The following is a 17,275-nucleotide window of genomic DNA, read 5'->3' as shown; positions in this document are numbered from 1 at the left end:
TTGAATGTGGACCAAAAACTTGCCATTTTTGGAAACTTGAAATTACAAGTCACTTTCCATTTTGGGAAACTTTTGCACTGGCTTCAAATTCTTCAACATAGATGTTTGTCATGATGAATAAGCCTTGTTTGAACATGAATGGGATGTCTCAGATCAATTCCCACACCTTAAAGCCTTCAATTGACTGTATAGTTGACTATATGGTCCTCAGATGACCTTGACAATGCCTGATGAATTTGAGCTTCAACCACTTGGGGAATTTGCTCCAAAATGAACCTCTAGCTCATATAAGCTCAAAATAAAGACATGTGGTCCTCATACCAAGAGAATACCATCACCTCTTGTACAAAGGAAAACCTTGAATTGTCTTGACCTGTGCTTGCTTAGACTGCAAAAAACAAATGTTAGATGACATATTTTTGGTGCTTTTGGTTAGTGATTAAACAAGAAAAACAATGATATACAATGCAAGCAATGCTTGGTGATCTAGAACCACTCACAAAAGATCCCCACCCAAAGGAGAGAAAGGCAAGATGCTCAGAGATCCTTGAGGCTATGCAATGCTATGATATGATGCCATGAGGGATCTCAGGGACAAAATTGGGGTCTTACAGATGCCCCTATTTAAGATCATTCTAGCCGGAGAAGTGAAGGTTAAAATCTTCATCTCGACGCGGTAGAATGGGCTTAAATAACAACGATGAGATAAATTTTGGTCCCTGAGAGACCTCATGATGCAAATGTATGTATGTAAAACAAAATATCTCTGTGGGAACATGGGTCCACAAAGAAGGAAAGAAATCAGGAGAAAAGACAAATCCACATGAATGATGCACTTCCATGGGACAAAGACTCTAACGTGACTCTTATGGGAATAGAAATAAGAAAAAATGCGTGAGCAGGACACGACTTGAAACTGAAGACTTTATTGGGGAGAAGAAATTCCAAAGGGAAACACATCCGATGGAAAGAATCAAGCTGACTCAAAGATGCATGTGCTGGGACATACGCCAACACAACAAGACTATCCACAAAGGATACTTCAGATGAAAATCCGGACTCAGACTGGGGAAAGAGCTGACAAGACAACTCTGCCGGGAAAATGCATGTACTGAAGAGTTATGCCAATACAGCAAAAAGCGAATCACAACAACTACTCCGCTGGGGAAATCTAACAAAGACTCTCCAGGGGAAGCAAAAGGATGAGATGTTACCGGTTAGTGAGTAACAAGCTCGGGAAGAATAAATATCTAAGACCTGTGTACGGGTGAGAGATATCAATCGACCAAATCATCTGAGGAAGACTTGAAAAAGGTATATTTCGACTCAGGAAAATCTGACTCCACAGGGGACCGAGGTCGTAATAGGGAGCAGAAAGGAAGGGACACCAAGGATACCGGGTAGTAGGTATATAATAGGTGACCAACCAAAGCGTGAGTTGGTGTGTGTTCCAAAACACTCATCATCCTGAAGAAAGCTGGAAAAGCAGACTTGTTTATAGGATGGACATTCGATTCTGTACAGAATACGAATCTTACTCAGTTGGGGAAACAAACAAAGGATTCAACCAAAGAGTGCATGAGATATATTATCTATAGCCGTCAAAACGTAGATAATATACTCGCATGGAAGATTATCCATAACCGGGTTATAGGTTGTTTAAAGGATAAGTCAACCAAAATCGTGAATTGGTTTGTGTTCCAAAACACTCATCATCCTGAAGAAAGCTAGAAAAGCAGACTTGTTTATAGGATGGACGTTCGATTCCACAAGGAATACGAATCTTACTCAACTGGGAAGAACGAGACTTCGACTGAAGAGCGCATGCGATATATTATCTATAGCCGTTAAAACATAGATAATACACTTGCATGGAAGATTATCCATAACCGGGTTGTAGGTCGTTAAAGGATAAATCAACCGAAAAGAGAAACAAACGTTACCAACAACAAAAGGGTAGACGAGAGATGACTCACTGGGGATAAATTGCAAGTAAGGCAATCATCAGAACAAATGGGGTAAAATGAATATTTGATTCCGCAAAGGGACAACGAATCTTACTCGACTGGGGAAACACGAAAGGCTCCGACTGAAGAGTGCATGAGATATATTATCTATTGCCGTCAAAATGTAGATAATATACTCGCATGGAAGATTATCCATAACCGGGTTATAGGTTGTTAAAGGATAAATCAACCGAAAAGAAAGGCATCAAGATACTAATCTAGGTATGATAATGATGACCAATCAAAAGGGATAACAAACATTACCGGCAAACGGTGAATGAACGAGGACCCGCCGAGGATAAAATTGCTTACTCAGAGCAAATATCCACAAGGAAGGGGAAGACCCGCTGGGGATAAAATTGCTTAATCAAAGCAAATATCCAAAAGGAGAAAGGAATATCAATACCGAAAACTGGGTAATGATAACCGCAAAGAGGGGATTACATCTACCGGTTAGTAGGCAGAAAACCACGGAAAGTAACTGTCATCGGTTGGGATGAACAAACAAGGTTAACTCTGCAAGGAGAGAAAATAGGGTTTACAACTACCGAGATGATGGGTAGAAGACCGAAGATTCTGCTTAGGAACAAAGCAAAAAAAATAGGATTTACAACCACCGGTTAGTAGGTAGAAGACCACAAAATCCGCCATCAACCAGAATGAACCACAAAGGTTACCTCTGCTAGGGGATAAAAGTAGGATTTATAACTACCGGTTAGTAGGCAGTAAACCACACAGATAGGACTTACGACTACCGGTTAGTAGGTAGAAAGCCACGAGTTCCACTGAGGATAAGATGAATGAGTTCCGGTTAGTAAGCAACTATTCATTTATACCACAGGGAAGCACAAGAGACAGCCACAAAGAAGCCAATTTAGGAATGATCCAAAAAGGCGAACTGAATCAAGACTCATCCTAATGAGGAAAGAACTCAAAAGGGAAAACCCATCCCATTATGTGTGTTGGGAGGGAACGGAAACAACCGCCATCCACGAGGATATAACTCAGTGGGGAAATGCAGAAGGAAAGACAGACACTTTCTGCTTAAGGGGCTGACTCTATATTGAGAGATTAGACACCCGACATCTGCTTGGGGAGATCTACTGGGGAGATCTATATCACCAATTAGCAGGAGACAATAAACAAAAGATATATGGCAAAAAAATGCAACATGAATATCTGAATGTTGAAAGTATGCATGAATATGCTTGATTTATGTTTGATGAATGCTGACAAAACAAACATATCTAACACCAACAGGTCCAGGAATCAAACACCCGGTACTACATCTCGAAAGAGAAAGCCAGGATCACCGGAGAACAAACAATCTACCGGGATCAAAGACAACAAGGATCATCTGCAAGGATGGATCATCAATCTCAGCTGGGAAAGAGGAACTCGCAGCACAGGCGAAAACTGCCACGAAAGCAACTCCAAACAACTCCACTGGGGAAAAAATCCACTGAGGGAGAAAAGATCACACAAGTAGATCCTACCACACAAGCAACTCTACTAGGGATCAGAGATGCCAGGAGGCAACCATACCTCTGATGGGGATAGGTAACATCGATAAAGTTCATCATGCCAACAACTCCGCTGGCGATCTATCTGAAGAAATAACGGGATATTGGGATGTCAACCCACTAAATACCGAATCTTCCAAAGAACAGCACCCATGCTGGGGAGAGAATAATGCTGGAGAGGAAAGTTGAAGTCTTCAACAAACACTCTGCTTGGGATTGACCCACAAAAGTGTTCAAACAACACTCTACTGGGGATGTAAACCACAATAGGGCTAAAACAACACTCTACTGGGATGTAAACCACAATAGGGCTAATAGAGCCTTGGAGGAAGAATGTTGTACTGCCGGGGAAATGAAGCTGAACAACTTCAACCAACACTGCACTGAGCAACCTCGCTGAGGAGAAACCATAAAAGGTTTTATAGGAAAAAGATACAGTTATTCTTGAGATATAAACAAATATCTTACCCTGTTGGGAATCATGCCACCCTTGGGAGAGCACTGCGGATCTCCTAAGTATCCTTGAATCATTGTGAATGTTCACTTTGTTTAAAAACAATTTGTGAAAAATTCATTTATTTAAAACAATGATATTTTATCAATTAAAACATGCAAAACATTTGTTGAATAGAAACAAATAAGATTGCAAATAATTGGATAAAGGCTCAAATTTATTTGATGGAATAGTAGCCTGCAAATGGCGAGACTCCATAGATTTGTACAAGTTTGAAATTGGTGATATATATTGGAAAAGGGCTACATTGAACATAATGACCATTTCTCCACCAATTCCGGATTCGATGTATTCGAAGCTTCAGTTGACGACGAATGAACAGGAATCTTTGATAGATGACAGATGTAGAACACAGTCTTGTCAAGATGCAGTTACTTGCCAAATCCCTAATTTTTGCCTAGATTGCCCCAGGATGAGGTACTCAATCTAGCGGGATGCAAATATTTGTTTTTTCATGTCTCTAACTTTTGCCTGGATCGCCCTTTCGGGTTTTCAATCCACCGAGACGCTCCTTTTTGCCTAAGTCGCCCTTTCGGGTTTTCAACTTAGCGAGTTATTCTGTTTTTGTTTTAGGCAAAGTATTTCTTGACTGCATCTGAATTCACAGGACGAGTGAAATCCTCCCCATCCATAGTTGTAAGCATCAAAGCACCGCCTGAAAAGGCTCGCTTGACAACGTATGGACCCTCGTAGTTTGGAGTCCACTTGCCCCTGGAATCGGGCGCGAAAGACAAGACTTTCTTGAGCACAAGGTCACCTTCTCGGAACACACGAGGCTTGACCTTCTTATCGAATGCTTTCTTCATTCTCTGCTGATATAACTGGCCATGGCACATGGCAGTTAATCGCTTCTCCTCGATCAGATTCAACTGGTCGTAACGACTCTGAATCCATTCAGCATCAGTCAACTTGGCTTCCATCAAGACTCGCATTGATGGGATCTCCACCTCTATTGGGAGCACAACCTCCATGCCATAAACAAGAGAGAAAGGGGTTGCCCCTGTTGAAGTGCGGACAGATGTACGATATCCATGCAAAGCAAATGGCAGCATCTCATGCCAATCTTTGTACGTGACTGTCATCTTCTGGATAATCTTCTTGATATTCTTGTTAGCAGCTTCAACAGCCCCATTCATCTTGGGTCTGTAAGGAGAAGAATTATGATGTGCAATCTTGAACTAACTACACAAATCCTCCATCATCTTATTGTTCAAGTTAGATCCATTATCAGTAATGATCTTATCGGGCACACCATAACGGCAAATCAGCTGATTCTTGATAAACTTTACGACCACCTGCCTGGTCACGTTCGTATATGATGCGGCTTCAACCCATTTGGTGAAGTAATCAATTCTACGAGAATAAACCTGTGTCCGTTGGACGCTTTCGGTTCGATCATGCCAATCATGTCAATTCCCCACATAGAGAAAGGCCATGGTGATGAAATCACATTCAGAAGTGTTGGAGGAATATGAATCTTATCCGCATAAATCTGACACTTGTGGCATTTCTTCACGTATTTGCAGCAGTCAGACTCCATTATCAGCCAATAGTAGCCTGCTCTCAGCATCTTTCTAGCCATGGCATGTCCATTAGAATGAGTACCAAATGAACCCTCATAGACCTCAGTCATCAACAGGTCTGCTTCGTGTCTATCCACGCATCTGAGCAGAACCATGTCAAAATTTCTTTTGTAAAACACTTCACCGCTGAGGTAGAAACTGCCCGACAACCTTCTCAAAGTTTTCCTGTCTTTCACAGATGCCCCAGGCGGGTAGACCTGGTTCTGGAGGAAACACTTGATGTCGTAATACCAAGGCTTGTCGTCTTTTGATTCTTCAACTGCAAACACGTGAGCTGGTCTATCCAAACGCATCACGGTGATATTGGGAACTTCATTCCAATACTTGACCACAATCATGGAGGCGAGCGTAGCAAGAGCATCTGCCATCCGATTATCCTCTCGAGGAATATGATGAAAGTCAACTTCAGTAAAGAATGTTGAAATCCTCCTCGCATAATCTCTGTATGGAATGAGACCTGGCTGATTCGTCTCTCACTCACCCTTGATCTGATTGACAACCAGGGCTGAATCACCATAAACATCCAGATGCTTGATCCTGAAGTCGATGCATTCTTCTAATCCCATGATACAGGCTTCGTACTCAGCCATATTATTCGTGCATTTGAAGGTTAGCCTTGCTGTAAAAGGAATATGTGTGCCCTGAGGAGTAATGATTACTGCCCCAATTCCATTTCCGTACTGATTTACAGCGCCATCGAATACCATACTCCATCGGGAACCAGGCTCTGGCCCTTCATCGAGTGTAGGCTCGTCACAACCTTTCATCTTCAAATACAAAATCTCCTCGTCTGGGAAATCATACTGAACTGACTGATGATCTTCAATCGGCTGGTGTGCCAAGTGGTCCACCAAGATACTACCTTTGATAGCTTTCTGAGCTCGATACTCGATATCATACTCAGATAACAACATCTGCCAACGGGCAATCCTCCCGGTTAAAGCAGGCTTCTCAAAGATATACTTGATTGGATCCATTCTGGATATCAACCAAGTTGTATGATTTATCATGTACTGGCGTAGACGTTTAGCAGCCCAAGCCAAAGCACAACATGTCTTCTCAAGCATTGAGTATCGAGACTCACAATCAGTGAACTTCTTACTCAGGTAGTAGATAGCAGATTCTTTCTTTCCGAACTCGTCTTGCTGACCAAGGACACAACCCATGGAGTCTTCAAGAACAGTCAGATACATGATCAAAGGTCTTCCTTCTACAGGCGGAGACAAGATCGAAGGTTCAGACAGATACTCTTTGATACTGTCGAAAGCTTTCTGGCAATATTCGGTCCAATCATGAGACTGATCTTTCCGGAGGAGCTTGAATATCAGCGCACATGTGGCAGTCATGTGGGATATAAATCTGGAAATATAGTTCAAGCGGCCAAGAAAACCTCGGACTTGCTTCTCAGTTTTGGGCGCAGGCATCTCTTGTATTGCTTTGACCTTTGCAGGATCAACCTCAATACCTCTCTCGCTGACAATAAAACCCAATAACTTGCCAGAACGGACTCCAAATGTACATTTGTTGGGATTCAGACGAAGCTTGAACTTCCTCAAACGCTGAAAAAGCTTCAACAAATGCTCAACATGTTCAACTTCCGTTCGTGACTTAGCAATCATATCGTCGACATAGATCTCAATCTCCTTGTGCATCATGTCATGAAACAAGGTAGTCATAGCGCGTTGATACGTGGCTCTGGCGTTCTTCAAACCGAAGGGCATCACTCGATAACAGAATGTTCCCCAAGGTGTGATGAATGTTGTCTTCTCCATATCCTCGGGTTCCATTTTGATTTTATTATATCCGGAAAATCCGTCCATAAAGGAGAAGATATTGAATTTAGCTGTATTATCTACCAACATATCAATGTGTGGTAGAGGGAAATCATCTTTTGGACTAGCTTTATTCAAATCACAGTAATCCACACACATCCGGACTTTTCCGTCTTTCTTAGGCACGGGCACAATATTGGCCACCCATTGAGGATACGTAGAAGTCACCAGAAACCCCGCATCAATTTGCTTTTGAACTTCCTCTTTGATCTTCACTGCCATATCTGGATGAGTTCTTCTGAGCTTCTGCTTCACAGGCACGCACTCAGGCTTCAGAGGCAGGAAATGTTGCACAATATCTGTATCCAGACCTGGCATGTCTTCGTACGACCAAGCGAAGATATCAGCATATTCTCGTAGCAAACTGATCAACCCCTTCTTCACAGACTCTTCAAGGAGTGCCCCAATCTTCACCATTCGAACACAATCTTCAGACCCCAAGTTGACTGTTTCTAGATTCTCGAGATGTGGCTGAATGATCTTCTCTTCGTGCTCAAGAAGACGAGTAATCTCATCAGGAATCTCTTCAACATCATCTTCCTCTGCCTCGAATACAGGGAATTCAAAATTGGGAGATGGCGTTGGATCATTATGTTCAATGGGTTTAAGAATCAACCTGCATAATGATTTTGATATAAAAGCTTTTTTAGAAATCAAACAAGACATCATTATGCAGATGAAAAGATTGCTTTTATTCTTGTTTTTAGGGTTTTTTGTGATCACCAATTTCATGCAAAAAGCAAAAAGTGAAAATAATTGGAAAAACAAACATTTAACATGAATTTATTGAATGAAATATCATTGTATAAATGTTGCCAACAATGTCATCACTTCTCCTTTTGGCATGGGAGAAGGGTTTTTAAACAAAGTGAAACTTTACTTTGATCTATGAATGACTGTAGGAACATCTACAGCGACCCAATTGTGGCAGATCCCGCCAGGGATGACAAAATTGTCAGAATCCTCTGCATCCTCTTCAAGAACAGCAGCAACTTCTTCGCTCTGAGCGGGGTGGATGAAACCTCCACTCTTGAACAACCCTTTGTCGTTGAAGACCCCAGAAGAATAGCCAATGCCAGCCCGGGACTTGTTGTCTTCAAGCTCGATCATTTTTCCTAGACCAGCAATTGCACCACATTCAATGGCCAATTTCGCATCACGATAGGAAGCAAATGAAGGAGTCCTCTTCTCAACAGGCTCGGCTATAGATAAAGCTTGGAAAGGCGTTCCAACTTCATCATCAACATCTATGTATGAGAAGGAAGACAAGTGGCTAACCAGGAGAGCCTTTTCTCCCCCTACCACAACCAGTTTCTTGTTCTTAACGAATTTCAGCTTCTGGTGTAGGGTGGATGTCACGGCGCCAGCCTCGTGAATCCATGGTCTACCAAGGAAACAGCTATAAGATGGGTGGATATCCATAACCTGAAAGGTGATCTGGAAATCACTTGGTCCAATCTTGATTGGGAGATCAACTTCCCCAATCACAGTCTTACGCGACCCATCGAAAGCTTTCACAACAACTCCACTCTGCCTCATGGGAGACCCTTGAAATGACAATCTGGAGAGAGTGGATTTTGGAAATACATTTAGGGATGACCCAGTGTCCACCAGCACGTTGGACAGGGTGTCGTCTTTGCAATTCATAGAAATGTGTAATGCCAAGTTGTGGTCTCTTCCCTCCTCGGGGAGATCAGAGTCACAGAAACTCAGAGTGTTGCAAGCAGTAATGTTTGCAACAATACTATCAAACTGTTCTAATGTGACGTCGTGATCGACATAAGACACATCCAAGACTTTCTGCAGAGCCTCTCTGTGCGGTTCTGAATTCAGAAGCAACGATAACACGAAGATCTTGGATGGTGTTTGTAGAAGTTGATCTACAACACTGTACTCACTCTTCTTGATGAGCCTCAGCATCTCATCACAGTCTTCTTTCGAATTGCCACTAGGGCCAACAGAAGCAGGAGTCTTTTGTACAGAGGAGGGTTTAACAACAAGTGTCGGGTTCGGAGAATTCACAGCATTCCCAACCGGACGCTCAACAGAGTCAGCAACAGCCTGAGGCTTCGGGGGTGCAGAAAACACACGACCGCTACGGGTCAACCCACTGACATCAGCAATATTCACAACAGAAGGAGACGGCAGGGGCACTTCTTTCCCATCTTCAACAGCAACGACATTGTATCAGAATGGGATTGCCTTGTCGGAAGAATAAGGCACAGGACCGACAGGTTTGATAATCAGGTAAGGAGAAACCTTCTGCTTGCTACCATCGTATCGAATGACAACAGGTTCAGGGATCCTGAACACATGAGAAATCTTATTAACCTCGGGCTCGTCTTCATCAACATTTCTGTTCTGAAGGATCTCGATGGTCCCATCATCCAGCAATTCCTGAAGATCTTTCCGCACTTGGCGACAACCTAGACGGTTGACAGAGCAGATACGACATTTGTCATGGTCATGCTCCAGATGACTGTAATTACACAGTAGACGATGCAACTCCACCAATGACTGTCGAATATGGCTAACATATTTGACCTTGTATTTGCTAGGGCAGCCCTGAACCATGTTAACTGACCTCCCATGCTCGGGCAGTGGGTTCTTCTTAACATTAGAACCTGCGTCCTCAAAGCTCAGAATGCCGCATCTCATAAGGTCTTGAACCTTAGTCTTCAGCTGAAAGCAGTTCTCCACATCGTGGCCGGGAGCACCCGAATGATAAACACAATGCTGATCAGGCTTATACCACCACTGCGGGTTGACCGGTATAGCTGGCGGGTCTCTGGGAATAATCAATTTCCGCTCTATCAAAGAGGGATACAACTCTGCATATGACACAGGAATCGGATCGAAGGTGATCTTCTTCCTTTCATAACTCGTACTGGCTTGATTACTGTTGCGAGGCTGGTAGGCCTGCTGTTGAGGACGATGCTGTTGCTTATACTGCTGCTGTGGTTGTTGATTATTGTGTTGCTGATGATGATATTGCTGGTTATCTCTGAAGACAGGTGCTATGTGAGCCACCTGGTGCTGATTGCTGGCTGAGCACACAAGCTTCCTCCTCATAGAGGGTTTTCTGGGTTTCACATGGGATTGCACAGCATGTGCCTCTCCATCTTTCTTCTTCGCAAACGCCCCATATCGCTTGCTAGAAGAGCCTTCATCTTTGGTCAGACGTCCTTCACGGACTCCTTCCTCTAGTCGCATCCCCATGTTCACCATCTCGGTGAAGTCAGAAGGAGCACTAGCAATCATCCGCTCGTAATAGAATGAGCTCAAGGTCTTCAGAAAGATCTTGGTCATTTCCTTCTCTTCCAGCGGAGGCACAATCTGAGCTGCCAACTCTCGCCACCTCTGGGCGTACTCTTTAAATGTCTCTTTGTCCTTCTGGGACATGGCCCTGAGCTGATCTCGATCGGGAGCCATATCCACATTGTATTTGTATTGCTTGACGAAGGCTTCGCCAAGATCATTGAAGGAACAGATGTTTGCACTGTCCAAACTCATATACCACCGTAGTGCAGCACCGGACAGACTGTCCTAGAAATAATGAATGAGTAGCTGATCATTATCCGTTTGAGTAGACATTTTCCTGGCATACATAACCAGGTGACTGAGAGGGCAGGTGTTCCCCTTGTACTTCTCGAAGTCTGGGACCTTGAATTTGACACGAATTTTGACACCAGGAACTAAACAAAGCTCGGCAGAAGATTTGCCGAAGAGGTCATTTCCTCGAAGATTCTTCAATTCCTTGTGCAGCTCAAGAAATTGGTCATTCATCGCATCCATCTTCTCATGAACATCTGGGCCCTCAGACGGCTCAGAATGATAGATGGTGTCGTCTACCCTAGGAGCGGTATGCACGACAGGAGGAGGAATAGCAAGGACCGGGCTAGATGCCGGCATCAAAGCAAACGTTGGAGCAGGAATATCAGGCATAAAGCCAGGAGGCATCCCCCACGGAAACCCGGACGGCATGGCTGTTGGCACGAAGTGGGCACTGGCAGCAGGCACTGTAGAGGAGACAATCTCAGAAATGACTGTCCTCTGGGGAGGAGTTGCAGGTGTTGGAGACGACTGATTCTGAGCAGTCAGGAAAGACTCCATCAAAGCACTCAGTCTGGCGACTTCCTCTTTGAGCTCACGGTTCTCTTGCTCAAGATGATCCATCAATCTGGAAGAGTTGGCTCTGGTGTAGTACCGATGAGTCAGCTTGTCTTCAAAATAATTGAAGAGCACAGAGTTAGACCACAAGACCAGAGGCTGAAAACGACACCTGCTTATGCAAATGATGCATGCAATGCTCGTGCACATGATTTGTTTTTATTTTCGAAGGAACTTTAGGGTATTATTTGCAAATTTTGAATATTAAGCATTTTGATCGCATATGGAAAATATCTCATCAAATATATTTGAGAAAGAAGTACAGCATTGTCAATCATTACAAGAGAAAAGGAAAATAAACATCCTATGGATCCCTAGAAGCTCGGGATGCCGGAAGATAAGCTGCACGAAGCCTCTTAACCTCTCTCTCATATGCTGCTTCCATATCTGCTTTCTCTTTGGCGAGTCTGTCATACCTCCTTTTCTAGAACTTGGAAGACTGAGGAAATAAAGAAGTCCAGGCATCATCAGGATCATCAATGACCTGATGCTTGAGGAACTCGATCAGAGCATCCTTCTCCTTGATTTGCTGAAGCAACTCTTCTCTTTCACGGATCCAGGCACGTGAAAGGTCTTCGTCTCTCAACTCCTCTACTCCTCGGTTAGGGAGGGTTGAAGGCCCAGCCACAATCAAAGGTGTAGGTCTCGGATAATCATAAGGCATGAGATACTCAGATGCTCTCTTCCTTACCCAAGCAGTATATGACTCCAAAGCTATGCAATTCTTCGGACCCAACTCATTTCTACCCTTCTTGTGGATCTTGCGCCAAGCGTGAACCATTCTTCTCTTCAAGCCTTGGGGATCTTTACCCTCCTGAAAGAACACACCTTCTAACAGAATGTTATTAGGTTTATCCTTTAGGGGGAACCCAAGCTGACGACGTGCTAAAATAGGGTTGTAGCTAATCCCACCACATGTACCAAGAAGAGGCACATTGGAGAATTCACCACAAGAGTCAATGATCTGGACACCGTCATATGCACGATTATACTAAGAGATATCATCATTAGTGAGAGACATAAGCCTCGTAGACCACCGTAGACATCCCTTGTTCTCCTTGAAAGCGACCGTCTGAGGTAAGTGAGAAATAAACCACTTATCTAACAGAGGCAAATAGCACACAATAGCGCCACCACCCTTTGCATTCCTCAGATGCAAAGAGAAATAGGTATCACCCAACAGAGTCGGAACGGGATTAAGAACAGAGAAGATCCTAATAGCGTTCACATCCACAAATTTGTCGATGTTGGGGAACAATACCAATCCATAGATGAGAAGTACAAATATGGCTTCAAAGGCATCCTCACTCATGGCCTTCCCATACACGGTAGCTTGAGCAATGAGGAACTCAGAAGGGAGACCTTGAATTCCACCTTTGGTAGTCATATGATCTTTAACCAAGGATTCATCTATGTGCAACAAGTCTGCGATCTCTTGAGAAGTAGGAATACTATCCAAGCCACTGAACGGCACCTGATCTAGAATCGGTATACCCACCAGATAAGCATACTCCTCGAGGGTAGGCAACAACTGAAATTCTGGAAAAGAGAAGCAATGATACAGAGGATCATAAAACTGCACCAAAGTACCCATCAACCCTTCGTCAACCTGAGTAGTCAGAAGAGGAAGAAGTTTCCCATAACGAGCTTTGAAACCCAAGGGATCTAATACATAGGATGTTAGATTCCTTAACTCTTTCAGATCAGGCTGTCTGAAGCTGTACTTCTTTGTATGCCTTTTTTGTCTTTCCATATCTGAAAATTTTGCAAATAAACCCCTTAAGTTCCTTGAAAATTTTCTTTTTGCTGATGATATGGATGCAGATGAATGCATGAATGCATGAATGCAACAATCACACTCAAGGATCAAGCAAAGCACACCAGACAAAGGTCATGGGATGACTCATATTATCCTTAATATCAATCATCCATTTTGGTGGATTATGGTTTACACCTTATCAACACCCAAGTTCCATTGATATTAACGATATACGAACGGCTCAACCATCCTTAATACTATGTTCCTATTTGTAAGAGACAAATTGTAACTTTCTTTTGGTCCTTTTTATAAGAGACACATTATAAAATTAAATTTTATTAATTGAGAAATCTCATTTATACCCTTAGTAAACAAAATGCAATATTTATTATTCATTGGGCATTAATGTTTTGAAAAGAACGTGCTATGTATATTCCCCATACACATAATGGGTATCTAAAGCCAAACCTATTCAGTTTCCATTGATATTAATGATTTGGAGGGAAAAAAATTCCCACTGGTTATAAAGGAGGGAACTACTACGAGTATCTTACTCATATTTCAAAGAAAACCATGAGTATGAACTCTCATCACACCTATGAAAGTAAGATTGAAAAATCTCATGAAAGAAAAGTGAAACAAAATTCTGATTTGAATAGGTTCCCCAACACTGAGGATCCATACCAAGGTAGCGATATTGTTAAAGAATCGGATATCGAGAGTGAGGAAGAAGGAAGACAACCAGTGATTAGAAAGAAGCTTAAAACATGGCACCAAAAAGAAGCAGAAAAAACAGAAGAAAATAATAGTGTTAAGCAGGAAGAAAAAGAAGCAGAAGAAAATAGCAATGTTAAACAGGAAGAAGAAGATGGCTTCGACCATGTACGTGAAGCTTTGAGGAATGAGGCTATGAATGTGCTCAAAATATATTTCTATGGAATCTAATGTAATGTAAATGTCATGAATTATGATTATGGTTTTAAGAAATGGTTTGTTACCGCAAAAATGATCGCGATAAAACGGTTTCGAAAGTTGCCGACGCGGTTTGTTATGATTAATGAGTAACTTTTGTTCTATTGTTTTACTACTGTGTTGTTTTCTTTTAATATAAATTGAATTTTTAGAATAGAATATAATTATGAAAATGAACTGCAAGTGCCATGGAGTGTTGTTTTGCACTATGAACCAAAATATAGTCTGTCGAAACATTTGCAGTTTGTGCCATGGAGTGTTGTTTTGACGATGCAGTTTGTGATAATTAACGAGTAGTACCTTATTTCTATTGTTTTTCATATGTTACTGCTATTGTTGTTTTTTTTTAATAAAAATAGATTTTTTTAGAATAGAACATAGTAATGATAAGAATGAAGTATATAGTTGGAAATTCTTAAAAAGCATGCAGTATATATAACGTTCCAAAAAATAACACTACTAAATATTCTTATAATATTGCAGTATCATTAAATATTCTTATAATATTGCATTCCATGTAAAAGAAAAAATTAAGAATCATAATTTTGAAGATATTCAGTGACTTCTTGTACCAGTGAAGAATCACAACTCATTTGAACCGGTATGCCACCTTGTTTATATAGCATGTCTTTCTTCATATGGGGAATTTTATACTTGTTAGATCCATTTATCTTCATTATTTCAATCATGCATGATTGAAGAGTGCTAAAATTTTTGTTGGATTGCACAGTAGAAAACTCATCAAATGCTTTTTGAACTGCACCAACAAGCTCATCAATTGACTTTACCGGTTCCTTTTGCTGTAAAGATTGAATGGCATTGAAAAAGCCTAAGTCTAAGACATTCAAATCTGGTGAATTAGGGGGTTGACATGTCAATTGAATATCAAACTCACTTTCACTTGCCGCACGACAAAAATCCGGATCATCTTTACTAATATGTGACCTTGCATTATCTTGTTGAATAAAGATTTTCTTCCCTACATCTTCTCTTGGCCACATGTTCTCAATGGCAGGTAGAACTTTATTGATCAAGTATGCTTTGTTCACCTCTCTTGTAACAAAAGCTATAGGCTTTGTTTCTATTGTCCCCGCAACTCTGTTGACACTACTCCTTCTTGCGGGTTGTTCATACACAAAAGGAAATATACCAATTTTTCCAGAGTATGTCTCATTTTCTTCATTGTCAAACCTTGGTCTAGTTACTGCACATAAGAACATAACTTTACTTATAAAATTTTTGCTTTTACAGGTTCTATGTGGCTCTTCTTCATCCACATGCAAGTAATTAGTAACTTTATTCCTGGTAATATAAAACCACTTCTCATCGATGAACACAATATTATGCATAGAAATAAACTTCGGATCATGAGGTAAGCTATTTTTGTCAATCATCGACAAACAAAACCTTAAACGAGCAATCATGTTATCCTCTTTTAAATAAGGCTTAAGTGTGTTTGTATGCCGTCGTATCACTCCGACCTTATGCAACCTTACCAATGATGTCTTAGGAATATTTAGAGCACAAGCGAGAGATCGATAGGTTGACCGTTTTGATAATGGAACTTGACGCATTAACTCCAAATCTAATTGAACTCGTTTCCTTCCACAATTTTGTGTTCTATTATGACAAACATTACCTGTGTCCTTTAATTGTTTCCATATGCGATAAATAACACTTCTATGAACATTGTATGATGCCGCTACCCGTTCTACTACTCCAGTTCCAATTAGATTTCCATTAGCATCACTAGAGCAAAGCAATATTTGACATATAGCCTTTCTATCTTCGTTATTCAGGAAACCCCGTTTTTTAGAACTTTCACTTATCACCGACTCTGCAATAAATCATCAAAACGTATAATCAAAACACACAGTGGACTTTCATATATGTGTTGCTCAATCAAATTAATAAAAAACTAAAAGAAAAATGGTAGTGTATAAATATATTAATGGATATCATCATGTATATTACCATGCATATAACTATATATGTTAGCCAAGTATATTAACGTGTCACACAGTAATCAATATATAAAGAGATTGCTCACCATTTTCATCTGCCATGGACTTAATTCTAGTAGATGAAAACTAAATTTCTAGTATGATTGAAATGAAACACCAACTCTCTTTATATAAAAAAGACAAATATACTACCAAAATTGGTGGGAAGATTATTTTGGTTTTTAAAATTTGGTGGGAAGATGTATAAAAAAAATAGAGGGAAATTTAATTTGCATCTAATTTTTCACGATGAGAATGTGGAAAGCCAATTTTTTTGTTGTAATTATTTTTGGATAGAATAAATGCTGACCAATTTTTATTATATCAACATTTGGCTTAATTATAACATTAATACTACTAAATGTTTAACTTAGGGGTATTTTTGGAAGTACAAGTTTATTTTTCAGAAAAATTAATTAAAAAAAATATTCCTTGGTTTGTGTGATTTCTTATGTTTGTCTCTTACAAATAGGAACGGAGGTAGTATCAATCATCCATTTTGGTGGATTATGGTTTACACCTTATCAACACCCAAGTTCCATTGATATTAAGGATGTGTGAACGGATCAACCATGAATCACGGGTTTGTTGTGAGTCACGAGCATGGAGTCTCGGTTAAGAACCACCCAAAGGGAGTGTACTAGGGTTTAAACCTGCCGAACATGTTCTATCAGAGGTTCCCATAGTCATCATCCCATCTTTCGAATATTATCGGAGGAACGAATACTCGTATTCCAAAAATATTCTCAAGAGAGACTCTTATGAGTGTAGTATCGCGTAACAATCGCATCAGATATTACATCTGAACGACCTCCGCACTACGTCCTAAAAAAAGGCCAAGATGGGCTTGGTAAACTAAGGTCCTTGGCTTCTAAGGCACATATTGGAAAGAGTAATGCCTAACCACAAATGA

At 41.1% G+C, this 17,275-nt stretch overlaps 1 protein-coding gene across 1 annotated transcript; it reads right to left on the bottom strand.

Annotated features, from left to right (window-relative positions):
* Window positions 1–14,889: 14,889 nt before the first annotated feature.
* Window positions 14,890–16,425, bottom strand: LOC127137097 (uncharacterized). The gene is made up of 2 exons (XM_051063585.1): window positions 16,410–16,425; window positions 14,890–16,196 (listed from the first exon to the last, which is right to left on the bottom strand). The coding sequence occupies exons 1-2, from the start codon at window positions 16,423–16,425 to the stop codon at window positions 14,890–14,892; spliced, it is 1,323 nt and encodes a 440-aa protein (XP_050919542.1).
* Window positions 16,426–17,275: the final 850 nt, after the last annotated feature.

The sequence above is a fragment of the Lathyrus oleraceus genome, chromosome 4 (genome assembly GCF_024323335.1).
Source record: "Lathyrus oleraceus cultivar Zhongwan6 chromosome 4, CAAS_Psat_ZW6_1.0, whole genome shotgun sequence".
NCBI lineage: Eukaryota > Viridiplantae > Streptophyta > Magnoliopsida > Fabales > Fabaceae > Lathyrus > Lathyrus oleraceus.
This window is presented reverse-complemented; position numbering and strand designations above follow the sequence as displayed.